Raw genomic sequence first — 21,594 nt, 5'->3', positions numbered from 1 at the left:
TGATATTTCCCAGCACAGAGTCTAACACTTAGTATGTGTTGAAAAAAGTTAGTTTCTTGGCTTTACTCCCTTCCTTTCTAGATCATGCAAAGCGACTCTTTTTTCCTTTTTAAAAGATCAATGAATGTCTGGCATCCACCTCTGCACTGAGACATTACTTATATAGTGATGCTGAAACTAGTAAGAACTTGATGTAAATAAACATTGTGGTTATCTAAATCCATGACTTATGGTACATTTCTTCTCATTTAATTGTATTCAACAAAGAAAAGTTGATTAGGAGTGCCAGAGACTGCTGCAAGGATCCATTCATTCTAATATTTGCGGCCTGACTTCATTGAAGTTTATAAACTAGCAAGAGAAAAACCCAGTTTCCTTGGAGAATTCCTCTAGCTCCCCAAATACTTCTAGGAAGAGAGTTAAAATTGAATTCGTATAAACACTTTTGGGTGGTACAGCTGCACAGGTTTGACACTTTTAGAGTAGCAGTTACCTTTGTGTGAAGAATAATGGGACCCTTTCTCCAAGCAGGGTATGGACTACATTTCAGCCTCTCCTTGCTCCCTTGGCTGGGTACTCTTGTGCAGTGCACAACCTGCTCATCAGTACATGGTTGGCCTGCCTAGTAAAAATGGTAGATCTGCATGATTTTGATCCTTGCATGTAGGACTTTTCTCCTTTAAAGCTGATAAAGAGAGAGATGAAGGGAGTGGCAGTGAAGAAAGGAGCCTTTGTTAGACACCTGTTTGGCTCAGGTATGGTGATTGGCACTCATGTATATCTTTTATGTACATGGCTTACAACATCACTCCACTGTATGTGTTATTAACATCACTCCACTGTATGTGTTATTAACCACATATTTCAGTTAAAGAAACTGAGGTTAGAGAGTAATTGATTTGCCCAAAGTCATCAGTTAATAACGAGTGGAACTGAATGAAACCCAGATTATCTATTATCTATTATCTATCTAGTTTGTATCCTTCCTGAGTACTACACTGAGGTGCTGTTATACATTTTGTATTTTATATAAGCACACATCTAAGTGCACACACCGCCTCCTTACTCAGAAAGCTATACAGAATGCATCCATTTCTTTCAATAGTGCACTAATATTTGGCCTTGCCAGTTTCTAGCTGTGTGAGTATGGGCAAATTAGTTAATCTTTCTGTGCTTGGTTTCTACATCTTTAGGGTAAGGATACTGATAGTATTGATCGTGTTGAATTGCTGGGAAGATTGAATAAGGTACTTGGCAAATTCCTTAACCTCTTTGTGCCTCAATTTCCTCATCATTAAGATGAGCTAATAATAGTCTCGATCTCTTAGAATTATAGAGAGGATAAAATGGAATAAAACCCACAGTAATAAGCAATTGTTAAATAACTGTTTAATGTTATTTTTCTCATTTTAAATATGAGGAGAAAGAAATTCAGGGGGATCAAATAACTTGCTTAAAGTTACACAGCTAGAAAATGATAGAGCTAGGACTGGAGCCCAGGTTTCTCTGATTTTGAATGTAATGTTTTTAATTATTAAACTGTCCTGAAAGAAGAAAAGAAACACAAAGAAGAAAGCACAATATATAAGCCAATTCCATTTATTAAAGTGTGTGTGAGAATCTCCAGGTTCACCAGCATGGTGAATGTTCTGACATTAAAGGAGTTAATGACTAACCTGTCTCTGAATTAGCATCAAGTGCTCAAGAGACACCTAAGTGCCTGGGATGGGGTTGGGATGTTTTAGAAAGATGAACTTTTCCTATTGAACCAAAATGGAGTCACAGTTTTTTTGTAGAATGAACCTGATGTGTTATTAGTGGTTCCCTTAGAAAATTCAGATTTGATGGCCAAGATGTGGAGACAACCTAAAGGTCCATCAGCGGCTGAATGGTTAAAGAAAATGTCATATATACATATAATGGAATAAGATTCAGCCTTAAAAAAGAAATTATGTAATATGTGACAAAATGGATGCACCTTGAAGACATTATGCTAAGTGAAAGAAAATAGTCACAGAAAGACAAATACTGTAGGATTCCTCTTATATGAAGTATCTAAAATAGTTAAATTCATAGAATCAAAGAGCAGAATGGTGGTTGCCAGGGTCTGGGGGAAGGGGGGAAACATGGAGTGACTAATCAATGGAAACAACGTTTTCATAAAGCAAGATGAACAAGCTCTAATGTTGATGATGCCCAAAGGAGGCATGTCCATTTCACTAAATGGCCTTGGACAGCCCTCCCCACTCCACAATATGTCAGACCTCCAGTTTCCTTTATCTTCTGAATTTAGAGGGAGGTGTCCTTATGAGGTAGGCAAACATTGACACTTGTGCCAAACTTCGATCCTTAGGGTACTTGCTGGCAATTTAAACAGTAATATTAACTTGGTTTGGTCACTCAGTATAGATTATATTAAAGATTTAGTCACTTCCTTTCAAAATAAATCTTTATTTTTCTAAAACAAAATAAGACAATAACAACAAAAAAGGTGACTAAGCTCTAGACATCTGCTGTACAACTTTGTGCCTGTAGTCAACAATACTGTACTGTACACTTGAAATTTTGTTAAGAGAGTAGATCTCATGTTAAGTGTTCTAACCACAATATGACAAAATTAAAGAAAAAAATTCAGATTTGATTCTCCTAGCACCCACAATTTCCCTGCAGTTTTAATTAAGAAATGTGTTTTGCTTCCCCTCTGTGTCTACCGAACTGTATTTCACACAGGTGTGTCCTAATCATTTTGTCGACAAAGGAGCCAGTGAAAACTGTAGCTTAAGCAATACTTTATATAAACACATTGTATAATGTGAGTTTTTGCTCTTTATCTTCAAATAATTTTTTCAAATGGGGTTAAATCTGATGTCCATGTACAGAATTTTTCAAGTACTGTCTTGATAAATCATTTAATAATTCTAGCTTTATTATCTTTCATTCATCAAGTGTCATCTCTTTGAACTTAAACTAAAATCTATTATATCATCTTCTGATTTGGAGACTTGAGTTACTGGGTCAGAACTTTTCCAGGGATGATTTCTTGAGCTGTGACATGACGAAGATGCATTTGCTCAGTTTTCTGAGAGCATTTTCAGCAATGACTGTGATCGACCAGTGCACAGGTCCAAAATCTCAGGGATTGGGGTATTCTTCTCAAGTTACTTCTCTCAATATAGTTTTATTGTCCCAAGGTACTAAGACATAAATATAGTCTGTTAATTCAGACCTTTGCTGCAACTCAGCAAAGGTACATTTCATCATCTTTGTCACCACTCCTGAACTTGCCATCCTGCCAGTATTTAGATAGTATTCTACTACCAGCCCTTGAGTGACTAGCATTTCTAGCCAGATCATTCCTAATTTCTCTAATTAAACCATTCCTCTCTTCTGTGTTTCACAGACAACTTAACCTTCTGAATGTTTTTTTTTCCTATTTAATTTCTTTGGTGACATTCAAGCTCTTTTATTTATTATAGGTATGACTAATTTTAAAGGCAATTCCTGAAAAGTAGAGAAAAAATAGTTTACTTAAAGGTTCTTAGATATGTGTGTTTCTGGATTATCTTGGCTACTTTTATTAATAGGCTTACAGTTCATTTCTAGCTGTAAGTATATGATTTGATCTATTTTTGGCTCTATTTGGGAGATACAAACAAAATTTGCTTTACTTCCTTTTTAGGAGTATCGAAGGGATATAAAATATAAGCAAATTTTCTTTCCAGTGAGTTTTAAGTTTTGTAACTGAGATTTAAACAAATTACAGGAACTCCGTAAAACTATATAATATCTGTTTAAACACAGTAAGCCTTGAACCTATATTATTAAACTCGGGGCCAAATTTGCCATTCATAATGTCATATTAACATAGTCAATAGAAAATGTTCATCATATAATGTTAGCAGGAAAAATAGAATTTAGAACACTCTGTGAAATCTTGATAACAATATGTTATTAACGTTAATTTATATGCATATTGAAAAAAGAGCAAAGGGAAGTAAATATACTAAAAGCATAATGGTGGATATTCCTGGACGGTAGCATTACTGTGTGAGTTTAATTTGACTTTTTAGTCCTTTTGTATTTTCCAAATTTTCTACAATGAATATGTATTACTTTAAAAATAAAGGCATTTCAAAACGTTGTTCAAGAGACACATCATTTTATTAAAAATGATTCTGGATTTAAAGAGACGGTTTGTATAGGTTGTAGGTTATTATATGTAAATTTCAAGTTATATCTGGTTTGCATTTGTTGACTACAAAGCTAAAGGAAGCTTTAACAATAAAAAGAATGATTGGATGCAGTAACTGTAACTTTCATGAGTATAGTCCTGGGAAACCCTAAGCTATCCCATGAGTTATTACATACTCCCCTGTGTTGATCATGCTTCTCTCCGCTCATGTAGGCAGGAAGGGTATTGACAGCCATTAACTATTAGGCTGTTAAGGTCATACAGCTTCTAAATGGTAGGCCTGCAACTGGACCCTCATCTAGTTTTCTGACTGTTCTCTATATGAGTAAATAAGAAAATGATATCTTCCTTTTTGAAAAGAAAATCATCATGAAGGCCTTTTATGCTCTTTGTGTTTGTGACTGTGTTACTTTTTTTTTTTTTTTTCGGTACACGGGCCTCTCACTGCTGTGGCTTCTCCTGTCGCAGAGCACAGGCTCCGGACGCGCAGGCTCAGCGGCCATGGCTCACGGGCCCAGCCGCTCCGTGTCATGTGGGATCCTCCCGGACCGGGGCATGAACCCGTGTCCCCTGCATTGGCAGGCGGACCCCCAACCACTGTGCCACCAGGGAAGCCCCCAACTGTGTTACTTTTATTCCTTTCTGCTTCTGCCCTGTGTAGATAAAGAAAACACATCAGTATCTGCGTGTCTGTTATGTGCTAGGAACTCGCTGGGCGCTGGGTATCCATTTACTTATCTAATCCTCCCATCAACCCTGCGATATAGATATTCTGGTCTCTGTTTTACAACACAAGTGAAGTCTCTCTAGATTTGTTCATGGTACTGGTGAATTGTAGATATGGAATTGAACCTACTCTTTTTATTTATTATTTTATTTTTTTATTTGTGGCCGTGCTGAGCGGCTTGCGGAATCTTAGTTCCCCGACCAGGGATTGAACCTGGGCCCTCAGCTGTGAAAGCACAGAGTCCTAACCACTGGACCACCAGGGAATTCCCTGAACCCGCTCTCTCTGACTCTAATGCTCATCACAGTGAGAGCTGAGTGCCAGGAAAGCTGCATTAGAGGAAGAAAAAGGAGGAGAGTGAGTACACAGAAGACTCAAGGGAAACCATGGCCAATTACACAAAGCGGGTCCGCTGCCGTAGGGGTTTAAGGGGACACACTATGGAGACAGAGGTAACTGGGTTTAAATCCCTCCCTGATTCTTACTAGTTCTGTGAACTTTAACAGTACCTATCTTATCCTCTCAGATATTCAATTTCATTATCTGAAAGTTGGAGACACAGTCATAATAATTTTAATTCTCATGAGGAATACATGAGGTAACTTCTATAGAGATCTCAGTGCACAAGTCCTGGAGTAAAATTAGGACTATGTAAATGTTAGTCCTAAATGATAATGATGATAATGATGATGATGATGATGATGATGATAACAGTATTATTTATAAACCTGAAGTTGCACAGCTATATCTGTCCAAGGAAGGGCTTTAATATAAAGCCAAGGATTTAAGCAGAATTGAAAAGAAACATTCTAGTTGAAGTCTCCTTAAAGACTGAGATAAATTGATAAAAATTTAAGAAATTATGAGAAAGATACCATTTTTTTTAGTTGATTAGTATATTTTGCCTGAAAGGTTTTTGTTGCATGGCTCATATTCTTTTAATCCATGTGGCTTGAATATAAGATGTATGGATCCCTATTTGTCATATCTCTTAGTAAGGAGAAAATTAACAGGAGGCAGAAAGAAGGTTAAGGGGCTCCTCTTTGATTTGTGGAAACCAGTAGAAGTGTGTCAGGTGGGGAAGTCCAAGCGTCCTTTAGGTTTTGGGGTGGGGTGACACAATTGTGTGTGTGTGTGTGTGTGTGTGTGTGTGTGCGAGAATATGTGTGTGATTTGAGAGCAACTGTATCCTTACATACCCAGCTGTAATGGCTCCTTGGTAGAGATTTTTACTTATGTTAAACCTCAATCTGTTTTATTGTTGTATGTTACTTTAAATAAACATTGATCCTTAAGCAACTGATTTAATGAAGATTAGGCAGCAAGCTTGCTCTTCTTCCCTTTTCTGTTCATTTTGGTCTCCCCATGGCTGGTTTCCTTAAAGCCTCAATGATTGTGAGGCATGTCAATATACCTTTCATAGTTTCCTAGGCTTGAAAATCAGTAAGTTGTACTAGTTAACCTCAGAGACTCCTCCCATCTCTCTAATTCTATAATTCCATGATTTTTATAGGAACATGTCATGTGTAACCTAGGTTTACAGCTTAGACCATGTAGTTATAAGGCATTTGTTAGTGAGTCATTGTTCCTGTCGTGGAAAGAACACTTACATGGACACTGAGTTAACATGAGCCTCTTGTTTGCAAGGCTAACTTGTCAGTAATGTTTTCATTTATTAGAAAGGTGATGTACTGTCCCTTTGCACAAGGATGAGTGTGGTGTACTACAGTCCTTGTAAATTTTGTACTCCCATGATGGTCTTAGCTCAGGCTAATGAGAGGTTGCTTGGAGTGACTCAGATTGAAACACTTGCACTATTATTCTAATCCAGTCTGTCTTCTGGAGTGTGAGTGATAGTCAAACAAGACGTTATTATTCTTAAAAATAATTTTTTTTAAATCAGTGCAGTGTAAAGGATTAACTGTGTCAGCATCTTTCTTTTTTGTGTGCCACTATGGCCTTTTTCCCGAATGACATTTTCCATGAATGCCTCTTTCTTTTCACTGCTATTTATATTGCTTGTTTTGATTTTCTTAGAGCTTTCCATATTGTATCATTTCTTTGTATCAGACACCATGATCTCATGAGAAAAGCAAGCATACCCAAGGGTGACCTGGGACTGTACCTTTGTTTCCAGAACTCAGGAAAGCTTTTGCCTTCCTGTCATTGATGTGTGTTCTGAGCATCTGTTGACATTCTCTTTAGATTCCTTTCTCTTGAGTGGACATACCCATAAAGGAGAGATATTTGAAATATGTGGCTGTCATAAATGAATACAAAGCATGCTGTTAATAGGAAATTCCTTGTAACTTTTAAATATGCATAGTAAAAACCCTATTGTATGGATTTGAAGCGTGTCATTTTTAGTGACTAAGCATGCAGGCATATAAATTCCTTTTATTTCACAAGTTCCTGCAGTTTGGTTCTTGAAGAACTAGTGAAGATAATAGTAATTCACACAGAATACTCTTCATGTGATATCAATTAAAATAGCACCAATCGGGACTTCCCTGGTGGTCCAGTGGTTGAGAATCTGCCTTCCAATGCAGGGGGCGCGGGTTCGATCCTTGGTTGGGGAACAAAGATCCCACATGCTGCGGGGCCACTAAACCCGCGCACCACAACTAAAGAGCCCGCAGGCTGCAAGTAAGACCCAACGCAGCCAAAAATAAATAAATAAATAAATAAATGTTCTTAAAAAATAGCACCAATCAGCCTCATAATGAATCATTTGGCTTCCTTAGACGTCCATTTCATCATCCTTGGAATGTGGAAATAGGTCTAGAACAGGGTTTCTCAGACTCAGTACATCGAGATTTGGGTCAGTTAATTCCTTATCCTGGGGAGGGGCTGTTCTGTGTATTGTTGGACTTTTAGAAGCAGCCCGGGCCTCTACCCACTAGATGCCAGTAGCATACCTTTAGTTGTGACAAACAAAAATGTCTCCTGACATTGCCGAAATTGCTGCCCCTGTGAGAACTACTGGTCCCGAATCACATTTTAAAGGTATATTCAATTTATTTATTTATTTATTTATTTATTTATTTATTTGGCTGCATTGGGTCTTCGTTGCTGTGCGCGGGCTTTCTCTAACAGACGGTATGATTCTAAGAGTTGGTGAATAATTATGAGAGTCTTGTGACAGTTTCTTCTGTGGAGGGATATGAATGAAGAATACAGTTTATTTTCCTTTTGCCTCTTTGGAAGTCTTTCTTGGTAAGGTTTACATATTGCTGTGAACTTGTTCCATTAAAATTCGATGGCTCATTTATCAACGTGCGACAGGAGAAAAGCCTTTGAACAAACAACACTTTATGTTTATGGATTAATACATATGGTTGGGATGGACTAGGCTACTGGGTGAGTGGTTACTCAGCACTTGGGTCAGCATAGTCATTAAAGGTAAGTCCTGGAACATAACAGACATTCCAAAATATCTGCTGAATGGAGGGAAGATGGATAGTTGGGCAGGTGAATGAAGGATCTGCTATTGCCAGTTCCTGAGGCTCTAGGAAGGGTACGTCATCAGTGACACCTAAAAATGATGGTCATGAAAGCAAAGGAAGGAGGTCATCGGATGTGAGCACTCAGAGCCCCTTTCATCCTTACATGATTCCCTCTGGGTACCTGCCTGCCTCTGTCTTTCCATAGCCATTTCCTTACATCTCTCTCTCAGGCCCTATATCCTTACTTGCCTGCCCTCCCCCGCTTTTTTAGATTTTTTTGATGTGGACCATTTTTAAAGTCTCTGTTGAATTTGTTACAATATTGCTTCTGTTTTATGTTTTGGTTTTTTGGCCACGAGGCATGCGGGATCTTAGTTCCTCAACCAGGGATCAAACCCGCACCCCCTGCATTGGAAGTGCAGAGTCCTAACCACGGGACTGCCAGGGAAGTCCCTTTTCCCCCTTTTATATTTTTTGCCTGAACTGATTTTATTAGAGTTTAAAATATTGTATCACTTCTTTGAATCAGACATCATGATCTCAAGAAAAAACAGAACCCATCACGCTTGTCTGTAAATCCACATCTGGGCATTCTTGAGGGAAGGAGAGTTTAATGGTTCTTCTCTGGTCATCTGAATCAAACCAGTGATGTGATTCCTGATGGCCTTTGAAAAATCACCTCCTTTTGATTTTCTAGAGTCCCATGTCTTTCTTTGATAAGTTATTCCAGAATAATTAAAGTTTTTGGTCAAAGGACCTTATGTTGATAACTCTGATTGATGGATTCCTTGTTAATGTCCTCATCATGATATTATTAGTTTGGCACAGAAGAGTATTTCTTCCATTTTACATTTAAAGAAATCGAGGGTCCAGTTTGTTAAGACATAGAGCCAAGTGTCTATAGTAAGTGAGTAGTTTAGTTATATGAAGGTTAGAACTTCTGAGCTCAGATCCGTATCACCAAGATGGAAGATAGAATCGAGATATGATAAATAATTTGATATGAACGTCATAACTGAATCTGTAGGACCAGAAAATTGGAACATTTTTCTTTATGTTTTGTTTTAAAGTCATAAAAATAATTACCTAGGGTGCTACGTCAAGGTACCATGGCTTTGATTTCATGGGAATATCTCCTGTAAAACGGACACACGACTGAACATCAAGAACTGTCCTATGAGTTTTATTTTAGCAATGTTGCTCATGATCTACTTTTTTCTCTTAGACCTTCTCTGACCATGCCTCATAGGAATCTGACAGGAAGCTGCAATGTGAATTGTGGTTGTAGAATACACGAGTATGAGCCAGTCTGTGGATCGGATGGAATTACATACTTTAACCCTTGTCTGGCTGGCTGTGTTAATAGTGGTAACATGAGCACTGGGGTGAGTATATTTCACAAGTTCCTGTACTGTTGTTAGATTTCATAGGCAAACATAAGGCTTCAGTCTCCCTTTTCAAGAAACTTCAAATCATCTACAAAATACCTTCTGTCAAGCACCCAGAGGAAAGAAAATTATGCAATACTATATCATTTTTTTGTCCAGGGATGATTGGAGCATTTGTGTATAGTGATCTGATTCCACATCAGCTCACTGATATAAGGTTGAGTGCTAGCTTTCTCCTTTGTTACGCTGACAGGGCCCTTGTGATGGACTTGAAGGTCAAGACGACCACATTTGGTGCTGATAGAAGAGAACAGGAGAGCACCTCCCCTGATCAGAGCCTGCAGATGGGCAACGGCCATTTCTCATAGACTGTCAGTTCAGACTTTTTGTTTAAACTTTCAGAGTAAAGATATTTCTGTCAGTTCAAGAATAGGCTATTTTGAGAATTCCCTTCCCCGTGAAGTATAAATAGTCTGTAACACTGTGGGAGAAGGTTTTCATATTCTACTCAGTTCTTTATTGAGCCTTGTTTCATTCTTTGCATAAGAACAGATTGTAGGAGGCTGCTTTCATTAAAAGGTTAAAGTGCATTCGCTTGTTCTGTGCAGGCGATATGGGATTATACTGTTGACTGCCTGTTTTGGGGATATCATATTTGATTTCTGAGTTTTAAACTATAGTGATAAATTGAGATTCCTTTTGCTGGCCCCCCGTTATGTAATTGGTGAGCTCCAGCGTGTGACTGAATTGAAAGGGACAATGAGATCTCTTCTTCTCAGTGGCTGAGTTCTTCCCTGGGAGTGAGTGAGTCCTCTGGTACAGCGTGCTCATTTTTTTTTAACTTTAAAAGTAACTTTCTTACACTCACTTGATATCATGCTGAAAATTGACAGCACAAGCGTATAAGTAGCACATAAGCGTGAAGTGTGTCTTATCACAATTTGAAAAATTGATACATACTTTTCTAACAACAGAGGCATGGATTTTTCCTGTTTAAGCAGCCATGTATACAACTTGTCTTCTAGTCTAGTTATTGGAAAGGATCAATCAGAAATATGCAAAGATGTTTTGCTACACATTGTAGGGTTAACCAAACAACACACTAAAAACTCAATTGATAAAGAAAACCAAAAGCATCGCATAATTAAAAATCGATAGCAACTTTGACCAACCTTACCCTTGGCAATAAGCGTGGACGTAAGTATGCCTAAGGAGGTCATGCACACAGATGACCACATGTCCTATTTTATGGAATCTAGTTTCATTTCTGGACTATCTTTCCTGGGAGTGCAAAAAGAAGGGGATGGAAGGAGATAACATCAGGCTTTCTGGACCTTACTCTGGTCCAGACATCTGGTCATTTGCCAAGATAAACAATAACCTGAGGCTTCAAAACTCTCTTCAGGGGAGTGGGGAAAACATGGGCTCCTTGGTGATCACATCCCCGGGTCAGCCATCATCTTACAAAGGGGCCCACAGTCCTTGGAGCACAGGCAGCCAAACAGTGGCCCATCTTTGTACTTGTTCCTCCTGCTTCTCTAGGTGGTCAAGAGGTCACAGTGACAGTGAATTCATCTGATGTCCATTCAGCAGCATAATAGGCAGGAAAGGTTAATTAGCTGTTTTGTTTGAAACACGTTTTTAATCCCTTGCATTAGCTGGTTTCAAATGAAACAGCCAATGATATATTCACTATTATGGACGCTGAGGTCATCACGGCTGCGTTATGAATTCTCTGTATTTATTGAACAGATATTTACTTTAGGTCCTACACTGTGTTCAGGGTTGTGCTAGGCACTCTGGTGGGCACAAATAAAAATAAGGCTTAGTTCCTGTTTTTGAAGGGCTTCTTTAATTGGAGAGCCCAAGAATTAAACAGCCATGGAAACAGCATATGATTATGACCCCGAATGAGCATCTGGAATGTGAATGGTATAGAATGGAATGTTGAAAGCGTCTTGTCAAAGTTTAGGTTTCAACAATCTTGACCAGCAGATTGTGATGTTGTTTGATGCACTCTTTGGATCCTAACTGTTAAAACGAGGAAGATCTTTTCTTTTCTTTCTTTTTCTTTTTGGTCGCTCTGTGAGGCTTGTGGGATCTCATTTCCCCAACCAGGGGTTGAACCCGGGCCATGGCAGTGAAAGCCTGGAATCCTAACTGCTAGGCCACCAGGGAACTCCCAGAAGATATTTTCAGTGAAATATTCTGCATATGTTTAAATGCTAGAGTGATTTTAGAGCATTTTAACTTTGTCTGACTATTCCTATGCTGAATTTTGCTTAGCATCCAACTCATCTTTGTTATCACTTAGATGCGGAATTACACAGAGTGCACCTGTGTCCAAAGCCGCCAAGTGATCACGCCTCCCACAGTGGGGCAGCGCAGCCAGGTCCGCGTGGTTATTGTCAAAACGTATCTCAATGAGAACGGCTATGCTGTGTCTGGGAAGTGTAAACGGAGCTGTAACACCCTCATCCCGTTCTTAGTTTTTCTGTTCATAGTGACCTTCATCACAGCATGTGCCCAGCCATCAGCCATCATAGTAACTCTCAGGTGAGGACAGCATTCAACGTCTAGGGTGGGTTATACACTCAGAGTTGCCAGAATTCCTGGTCCAGACTGGGGGCTGATGTGGTAAAACAGAGAGGAAAGCAAAGTGAGATTGTGCAGGAAAGGAGAGGAAGATGGTAACATTTCATACTTCCGAACTTTCTTTATTCAGATGCGTTCTCTCCCTATAGTTCAGGGAAACTTATTTTGGGTGCCTTTGGTCCCTGAAGTCTCTACCCTAAAAGGTTCAAGTGCAGGAACTGAAAGCCGTGACCGTTGTAGCTGCAAGAAACCTGGCCCTAGAGGAGGCGGCAAGTCATTTGGGGAAGTTAATAAATTGTGCACATAGCGAAGAATATTATCTCCAACCTTGTAGATGCTTAATGCTCCAGGATCAGTGCCATTGCTGCTGGTCTTGCAGTTCCAAATGCTGCTTTAATTAATTTCACTGTCATAAAATTTTGACGTTGAATCAAGGAAAGGGCAGACCTGGAAACGTATTTATTAAGTTGTTCATGCTGTGCTTTCTTTGCTGTGTTACATATCCTGTTCGTGTTTTTTGGCTTCTAAGAGAGAATGTGAAAGTTACCTTAATGGAAGCCCTATTTAAAATGCTGACACCAGCACATTCGGATCAGAGTTTTGGTATTTGCAGTAAAGACTGCAGTGGACCAAGGAAGGAAGGAGGCAGTGTGGTGAAGAAACAAAAGCACGCCCACAGCAGCTTTACGGGGGCTGGGATGCAGGGTGATGAGGGAATGAGGGGTGTCAGTCTCTATTCTTTCTCCCTTTTATGTCCCCCCTGGTTTCTCAGTACCCCACAATGCTGGGCACCTGGTAGGATGCATCTGCTGAGACGTCATTCTTAGCAGGGCAGCTGGGCTGCTCCCATGCTTGTTCTGCATATTCTGGCTTCCCTTCTATGGGATGCTGAGTTAGACCATGTTTAGCCGATGCATTCCTTGCCAGATAACAGCACACGGAAGTCCCATTGGTCCCCATGGTTTACTCGCTCAATTCCTCCATCAGCAGATACTTACAGAGTAACAAAAATGTGTTCCACACTGGGGAAATTGCTATGAGAAAATAAAGAAATAAGGGGAAAAGATGACAAACATGCTGGTCCTTGGGAATTTTACATTATATACTGAGAACCCTATGTGTATGGGATAGAAAGGATGAAGTACTTTGTCATGAAAAAATGTGAATCACTAATAATCTAATACTTTGAACTTTAATTCTACAAGAGATGTTAAGAGACCCAGATAAGGGCTGCCCATTTTATAATGTTCAAACATGGCAGATCACCAGTTGGTTTCTAACCCAAAACTTGAGAAAAGAAGCCCTTTAATCTTTACTGATTACAAAATCAGTAGACTCCAATCTTCCTGCCACGTGGGAATTACTTGGAGCATAAGTTTTAGGAAGAGAAGAAAATGTGAGGTGACTGGGGAGGGTTCATTCTTTTTCTAACTTTTGACTTGTTTCCTACACATTTGGGGACCATTTTTAAAAAACACCTTTTTTCTCTATACTTGAGAAATTACAGGAGTCATGTTCAGTGTACACACCTACCATTCTGGAAAGTGCAGGCAAACAGAGAGAAAGAATGCAATAATTAGGATAAAATGCTATATATATATATATATATATATATATATATATATATATTTTTTTTTTTTTAAACAGAATTGATTTTGCAAACTCAGAGCCACTTCTGTGCCTTCAGAAAACTCAGTTAGAGCCACTTCTGTGCCTTCACCTTCCATACCTTCAGCTGTGAACCTTTGTCCTTCCACCATTATTTACACAAAAAGTAGAGTTAATCGGAGTTTCTTTGCAGTCTCACTGGGGAGACCTTTATTCGGTGATTTAGCCATAAGCAGTCTTGTTCTGCTATTGTTAGTAAATTCTAGCGAATTCAATATTTTGGCCCAGCATGTTTGGTCCCTGGCTCTGCAGCTAAGCAAGCTTGATTTGACATTCATTTTCTTCAGGCCATTATCTAAAACATTTCTTTCTTTACCTTCTTCGTAGGTCCGTAGAAGATGAAGAGAGACCTTTTGCCCTGGGAATGCAGTTTGTTTTATTGCGAACACTTGGTATGTTCCTGTATTTCCAAGAGTGCCTCTTTGTTCCTCTTTGTAGATGGCAAATTTCCACTGTCCTTTCAAAATGGCAAGTCAAGTCATTTGTCACCATTCATAGTAGCTAGGATTTTACAGGTTAGTGGCGAGGCACAACTTCCTCATTTCCTGACTTGGACTAAAAGCTGACCAATTCTGTCACTGATGAAAGAAAACAAAACTGACTTTAGATCAGTTTCTCTTTCACTGTGAACATAAACTTGGGCTAAATTCCCCAGAGTTTTGTAGAGTAAGAAATCTTGAACCAAGAAATTGTTACGGGCTTATGATCCTGATGTTTTTGTCCCTTTTGTGCCTTTGTAACATGAAAGTGATGGGAATTGGTGCTCATTTTTTTGTGTGTGTGAAAACTTCAATTCCTTACTTCTTTCCAGTCATTTTATTGGGCTGGGTAAAGAGTATACTGATCAAGTTTCCTGAGGAAAAGAAATTAAAAATTCTAAAAAAAAAAAAAAAAGAAAGTTTTCCAAACATATATAAGGACTAGGTTTTACTTATTAACAAAAGAAGCTTGTTAGCGCTATGTCAGTGGGGTAAGTCCCAAAGTTTATTTGGACATGAAGAATAGCCTTCTGATTCTTACAAACACTGCATCACTTGTGATGTCTTGGGACAGTGACTGGGAAACAGCATGTGAAGTGATCCATTCCCTTGATGGATTTCAGTGTATTTTTATATGACTTCCTCATCGTCAGGCATATTTTTTCTTTCTTAAGTGGCAGTCTGTCATCTTCTTCAGCTGTTATTTTCCCCAGTAATCAGTATCATTGTCCACAGCACAAAAAATTACTCTTTTGATTCAAGTTGCTTAGTTCAATCTTGAAGGATGAAACATTTTAAACACTTAAAAATCATCTGGCCCTTGACAACACGAATACTCTCTGAAATTCTCATTTTGTCTCATGTTGTGCTTGATGGCCCTGACTTAGAGTGAGGACTTGTCAGTGCGCATCAAAGGCTTCTGGTTGCTTAGAATTAGGTGGCTTATTATTATTTTTTTAAATATCAGATTTTAATTTTACTTATATTGTGGAGGGGGCGCCGTGCCACATGGCTTTCGGGATCTTAGTTCCCCGACCAGGGATTGAACCCCCGCCATGACAGTGAAAGCACCAAGTCCTAACCACTGGACCGCCAGAGAACTCCCTGGGCGGCTTATTTTTTTGGTAACATTGATACTTTGAAAGCACCGTTTCCCAGAGAATGCTGGTTCAAGGAACTACTGACATTCTTTGATTTAGTTAAGAAGTTTGCCTTATACTTCTCATTGAAAACAAAAAAGTTATTTTCAAAGAAGGAAATTTGTTTAGCAAAGGGGTAGTTGAATAAGAAAAGAAAAAAGTAGTTCCTCCTTTTTGCTTGGCCTGTCTGTGATGCCAGGGGCTTGGGTGATTTCATATGGATGCGGAATAAGTCAAGAGGTGCACACCACAGCATAAGGAGTTAGTGGAGGGAGAACAAACATATCAGGCATTTATTATTTAATTCAACCTTACCTTAAGTTCCACTGATTATGAAAAAGTATAGTTGGGCCAACCAGCCACTTTCCATTTCCCCAAGTGCCAAAGCAAAAAGAGAGTTTCAGGTATTTCAGTGATGTTAAATTTTTAAAAAGTGAAACATAGTTGATGTACAATATTATGTTAGTTTCCAGTGTACTCCATAACAATTTGACATTTGCAAACATTACGACATGATCATGATGATGAGTCCAGTGACCATCTATCCCCATACAACATTATAACAATATTACTGACCATATTCCTTATGCTGTGTATTACATCCCTGTGGCTTATTTATGATTTGAGTTTTGTACCTCTTAATCCCCTTCGTCTAATTTGCCCAGACCAATAATGTTACATTTCAGTTGTAGTGACCATATCTCCTTTTAAATGAATACAGCGTATTTAAAAATGTACCACTTGGTGGACTTCCCCGGCGGTCCAGTGGTTAAGACTCCATGCTGCCAATGCAGAGGGCTCGGGTTCGACCCCTGGTCAGGGAATTAAGATCCCACATGCCGTGCGGTGCAGCCAAAAGATAAAAATGTACCACTCGCAGCCTCCTGGGCTATTAGCCCACCTGTCCTCTCTCCCTTCTCCCCCTCCTCCTTCCCTTCCTCCCTTCTCTCTCTTCTTCTTCCTTTCCTTCCATTCATCACTTCCTTTTATAAACCCTTATTGAGGATCCATGGGCTGTCCTGATAGGTCATTGGGATGTGAAGAATAAAAGGCATGGCCCCTGCCATCGAGGAGCTTATGGGTGACAGACTTACAAATAGTTTCAATACTGGGTGATAGTGGACAAAATGGAGGTGTACACAAAATGCAATGGTAATATGGTAGCATCTGAATGAGTCAGGAATTTAAAGGGGGAGTAGATATTTGCAAGGTGAACAAGTTGGGAATAGGGACACATTTCAGCAAAGGGAGTAGCGTGTGATGAAGGAGGTCTACCTGGGTAGACAGTTTTCCTTATGGGAGTAAAGAAATGTCTACATCGTAGCCCAAACAATGAAGCTGCTACTCATCACAGGTGCTGCATAAGCTGTAAAGATGAATATTATGCCTTATTTATTTCCATACTCCAAGAGCCATTTGATGCGATTTCCGACTTACAGGGCACAGTGCTTGCCTTATACTCTTCCTGCAGCCAAGGCTAGAACCCAACCCACAAGAACTAAGTGTACTGAATTTTTGTGGATCATAAAGGGTTCTAATATGGCCAGCTGTGTATTTCATAACAAAATCTGATTTTTTAAGTTTAAAAGGATTCCCTAATTGCATTTTTTTTTTCTTGGCTGGGCAGAGAGGCTTGTGGGATCTTAGGTCCCACACCAGGGATTGAACCCTGGGGCTACGGCAGTGAAAGCACCGAGTCCTAACCACTGGATCGCCAGGGAGCTCCCCTCCCTCATTGCACTTTTATCAATAGAAATTTTTATGTCTAAAGATGTGTTAATGCTTTTTAGACATCTTACATCATAATATGTCAACTGTAATAAATAATAATAAATTATAAAATAACTATCATAAAATGCCTGAAAACCAAAACACATTCTGACTGAGTTGCAAACTACAAGATTTAAAGTATTTACAATTTAGTGAACATTTGTATGGTAAGAATATTATGACAAGATGTGGTATATATTTACAAAAAATCAAGTAACACGAGAAAACCACTCCCTTCAACTGATTTTTAGAGCAAACAAGCATCCTGTTAATTTACAGATCTGTTTCCTCTTATAAGATGTGCTAACTATTTTTCTTTTTCTTTTTTCCGACAACTCTAGCATACATTCCTACTCCAATTTACTTTGGAGCAGTTATTGACACCACCTGCATGCTCTGGCAACAGGAGTGTGGCGTGCAGGGCTCTTGCTGGGAGTACAATGTCACATCATTTCGTTTTGTCTATTTTGGTTTGGCAGCTGGCCTCAAATTTGTTGGCTTCATTTTTATTTTTTTGGCCTGGTACTCCATTAAATACAAGGAGGAAGAACTACAGAGGCAGAGGTGGAGAGAATTCCCTCTGAGCACTGTGAGTGAGACGGTGGGCCACACCGACAGTGCCGATACATCTGTCCGGACTAGATCTTGCCCAGTTTTCAGCACCCAGGGAGAATTCCACGAAGAGACTGGTCTGCAAAAAGGGATCCAGTACACAGCACAGACCTATCCGGGGCCCTTCCTAGAAGCAATAAGTTCCTCCCCAGACCAGGGGCTGGAAGAAAGCCCTGCTGCCGTGTAGCCTCCCTTCTGAAGCTTGAAAATGGAAGACTTTTGTTGGTTGAGTTGAATATGGTGACTTGAGAAACACCCGTGCCTTCTTTCCTTTCTTTCTTTTTTTAACCTCTAGAGATACAATCCTCAAACCAACAAAACTCAGTATGCACAGCCACTGTTGATTGAGGGCTGGATACCTCAACAAGACTGAGCCTTTCCCCCCTTCTCTCCAAGAGGAAGGAGTTTAGATAGATTTGTTACCATTTCTGAGTTGTTAATTTTGATGCTCATGCTCCAATATGGTATAAGGCTGGGTGCATGATTAACAAAATCATGGGAAGTGTGATGGCGGTGCATATCATTAGCATGCACTCTGAACAAGGGTGAGCTTGACCATGATTCTGCATTTACAAAGCAAAGTTTTTAGATATGAACACCTACTGTGAGTCCTGCTACAAAGCACAAATGAATTTGCCTCAACTATGCAATTTGATTGGGAAACTGTAAGTGCAGCATGTTACTTTTAGTGTCAGAGACTAAAACAGATACGGTTCTGAAATTAGGAAGCTAAACTTTCCCTAAAGTACTGTTAATAGCATTGTAAGCCATAACAGAGCTAAAAATCAGGTAGAACTTTTCAAATGCTTCAAAGGAACCATAAGTGTAGCGTGAAAAAGGGAACAGCAACTTCGTTTCATAAGACACATTCTCTTTTAGTCTATCTGCCCCACCGTAAAGGAGTTAAAGAAGCTGCTGAATCATGAACCTGAGAGCTTGAATATCAACTTCAGGATTCTTTCATAAGGGGCTTTAACACTCTGTGTGCTAAACAATATGGCTAGAAACTGTCATTTGAGATGCAGAATAAGGAAAGAAACTGATGGCTTTCTCATCCAAAGAAAATTGCTGCAGAAATTCTTAGAGTTTTTTTTAAAATATAAATTTATTTATTTATTTTTGGCTGCATTGGGTCTCCGTTGCTGCATGTGGGCTTCCTCTAGTTGGCAATGAGCAGGGGCTACTCTTCGTTGTGGTGCGCGGGCTTCTCATTGCGGTGGCTTCTCTTGTTGAGGAGCATGGGCTCTAGGCGCGCAGCCTTCAGTAGTTGCAGTGCACAGGCTCAGTAGTTGTGGCTCGCGGGCTCTAGAACGCAGGCTCAGTAGTTGTGGCGCACGGGCTTAGTTGCTCCACGGCATGTGGGACCTTCCCAGACCAGGGCTGGAACCCATGTCCCCTGCATTGGCAGGCAGATTCTCAACCACTGCGCCACCAGGGAAGCCCTCTTTTAGCTTTTAAGGGCCCACATAAGGGTTGTTGAGGATTGTAACCTTGACACTCAAAAGAGTTGGAAAAAGAAATCCCACAGACGTAAGATTGAGTCTCACCTGAGCATTTTAGTTATATACCTGGAAGCACTAGCCCATGTGTAGCTTTCTTTTTTATGTGCAGAAAATTGCTGCAGTCACTCTGAAATGAAGTCATTTAATCAGGAAGATCACCTTGAACACGGGAGGGGGGAGATCTGTGAGCTGGATTTAGGTTATGATCCCAAGTAATGGTTAAAAATTATGTATAATAAACTGGTCTGCCATACTGAATCCTACCTTATCTGAATCATTTTATACCTCCATTTAATTCCTTTCTACTGTAACCTTCTTGAAGTGACTCCGAGAGAGGATCTTTCTGTTTCCACATGCCCTTGGTGTTCAACATCCATCATCCTTTTCAGTATCTCCCAGCACATCACTTTGATTTAGACGCCACACAGAATGTTTTCCATGTGGTCCTTAAGGTAGAGGCCTCCTGACGGCACTGTGGACTGATGGCAAGTTAACTCATGGAATCTGACTGCTCAGAAAAAGAATCATGACAACTCAGACTTAGGAGGGACTATAATGTACAAATATCAATATGATTGTGGATGGTTTCTGCCAATGAGCCTATGCTTCTGTAAGGCTAATTTGGGAAATGGTTTCCTTGGCTGATTTACAGTCTTCCATAGAAGGGATGAGACTGACCCATGATTCTGGCTTTTTTCCCTCCATCCATGGCTGCATAGGTGGAGCTGTGTGAATATTCCTGGGTTCAAGGTTGTCTTCTTCTCTACCTAGGAATGTCATTGGTCAAATGGTTCTCTTGGTTGCATGCAGTTTATGGAGAGGGTTCTCATTGTTAGACTAAATAATGTCTACAGGGGGTGGAGTCAGTGGTCCCAGGTGACAAGGACTTCCCTTGGGGCAGACTTGTTTGGCTAAGTCATAAGAAGCATCGTTGCCTGTAATTACACTGTGTCTGTCAAACTTTGGTCAACTTGGTGTAGTTTGAAGGTCTTCAGAGAATTTTGCTGATTATCTTCATGTCTACTTTGGGAGCTTAGTGATCCCCTTTACCCTTTGTGGGAGATCTTTAATCCTTTAGAAGAGAAAGTTTCCTTTTGTGTTGGAGCTAAAGATATGTAGATTGGGAATAGGTATTTTCTTAATTTTCCTCTGATGGTTAAGAAACTGCACTGAGAGAATTTTAGTGGGATTGGCACTTTTTTTTTTTTTTTTTTTGTAGCTAAGATTGTGTGTTCCAACACTCTTAGAATTTCTCTCATCTTAGTAGCACATTTTTTTTTTTTTTTTTTTTTTTTTTTTTTGCGGTATGCGGGCCTCTCACTGTTGTGGCCTCTGCCATTGCGGAGCACAGGCTCCGGACGCGCAGGCCCAGCGGCCATGGCTCATAGGCCTAGCCGTTCCGCGGCATGTGGGATCTTCCAGGACTGGGGCACGAACCCATGTCCCCTGCATCGGCAGGCGGACTCTCAACCACTGCGCCACCAGGGAAGCCCAGTAGCACATTTTGAAAGGAACTACTCTTAGAAATCTACGATCTGAAACGATGGACTCATCAGGTATAATTGGAGACCCCCTCCCCCTTCTCTACCATGAACAGTCATCCAGTTCAGCCATCACTGACTGAGCACCATTTCCCTATCAGGCACCATTTTACCCAATTACCATCTGCCAATCTATGAAATCCTTTGGGTTGATTAGGCCATAATTCAAAGAAATTGGCCTGAACTGTACACCACCATGTTAATATTGTACTTCCTCAAGTATCTGGTACTTATAAATAGCAGGTATATCATTACTGTGTTGTTGGTGAATGTAGGATAAGTAGTAAAAATCTTGGGGGACTGACATTTTGGAATATGTACCAAATAAGAGTTGTCCCCAAAATGCTTTGGGTTCTGGTGGCATCATTGGACTATTACATAGTCAACTGAAGTGACTACTTGATAGATGACACCATTTAATTGTACATATATATTAGGTCCTTATATGCTTGATAATAAATTGGTTGTGTTACTTTAGAGTCACCACTCCTGTTAAATGTTTAATTGCCACTCTCCGTTAGCTTAGGCTTCTAAT

The 21,594-nt window shown here is 39.8% G+C and overlaps 1 protein-coding gene across 2 annotated transcripts in view; it reads left to right on the top strand.

Moving 5' to 3' along the window:
• Positions 1 to 20,933, top strand: part of SLCO5A1 (solute carrier organic anion transporter family member 5A1) — a 124,409-nt gene extending 103,476 nt beyond the window's left edge. For both annotated transcript variants that reach the window (XM_081214306.1, XM_081214305.1), the window contains 4 exons: positions 9,591 to 9,750; positions 12,068 to 12,309; positions 14,344 to 14,408; positions 17,746 to 20,933. In XM_081214306.1, coding sequence (XP_081070432.1) covers positions 9,591 to 9,750; positions 12,068 to 12,309; positions 14,344 to 14,408; positions 17,746 to 18,203 — 925 coding nt within the window. In that variant the 3' untranslated portion in view covers positions 18,204 to 20,933. The remainder of the gene's footprint in view (positions 1 to 9,590; positions 9,751 to 12,067; positions 12,310 to 14,343; positions 14,409 to 17,745) is intronic.
• The last annotated feature ends 661 nt before the right edge of the window (positions 20,934 to 21,594 follow it).

Source organism: Mesoplodon bidens, assembly GCF_964165515.1.
Source record: "Mesoplodon bidens genome assembly, chromosome: 16".
Classification (NCBI taxonomy): Eukaryota; Metazoa; Chordata; class Mammalia; order Artiodactyla; family Ziphiidae; genus Mesoplodon; species Mesoplodon bidens.
Note: the sequence above shows the minus strand (reverse complement) of the source record. Positions and strands in the feature narration are given on the sequence as shown.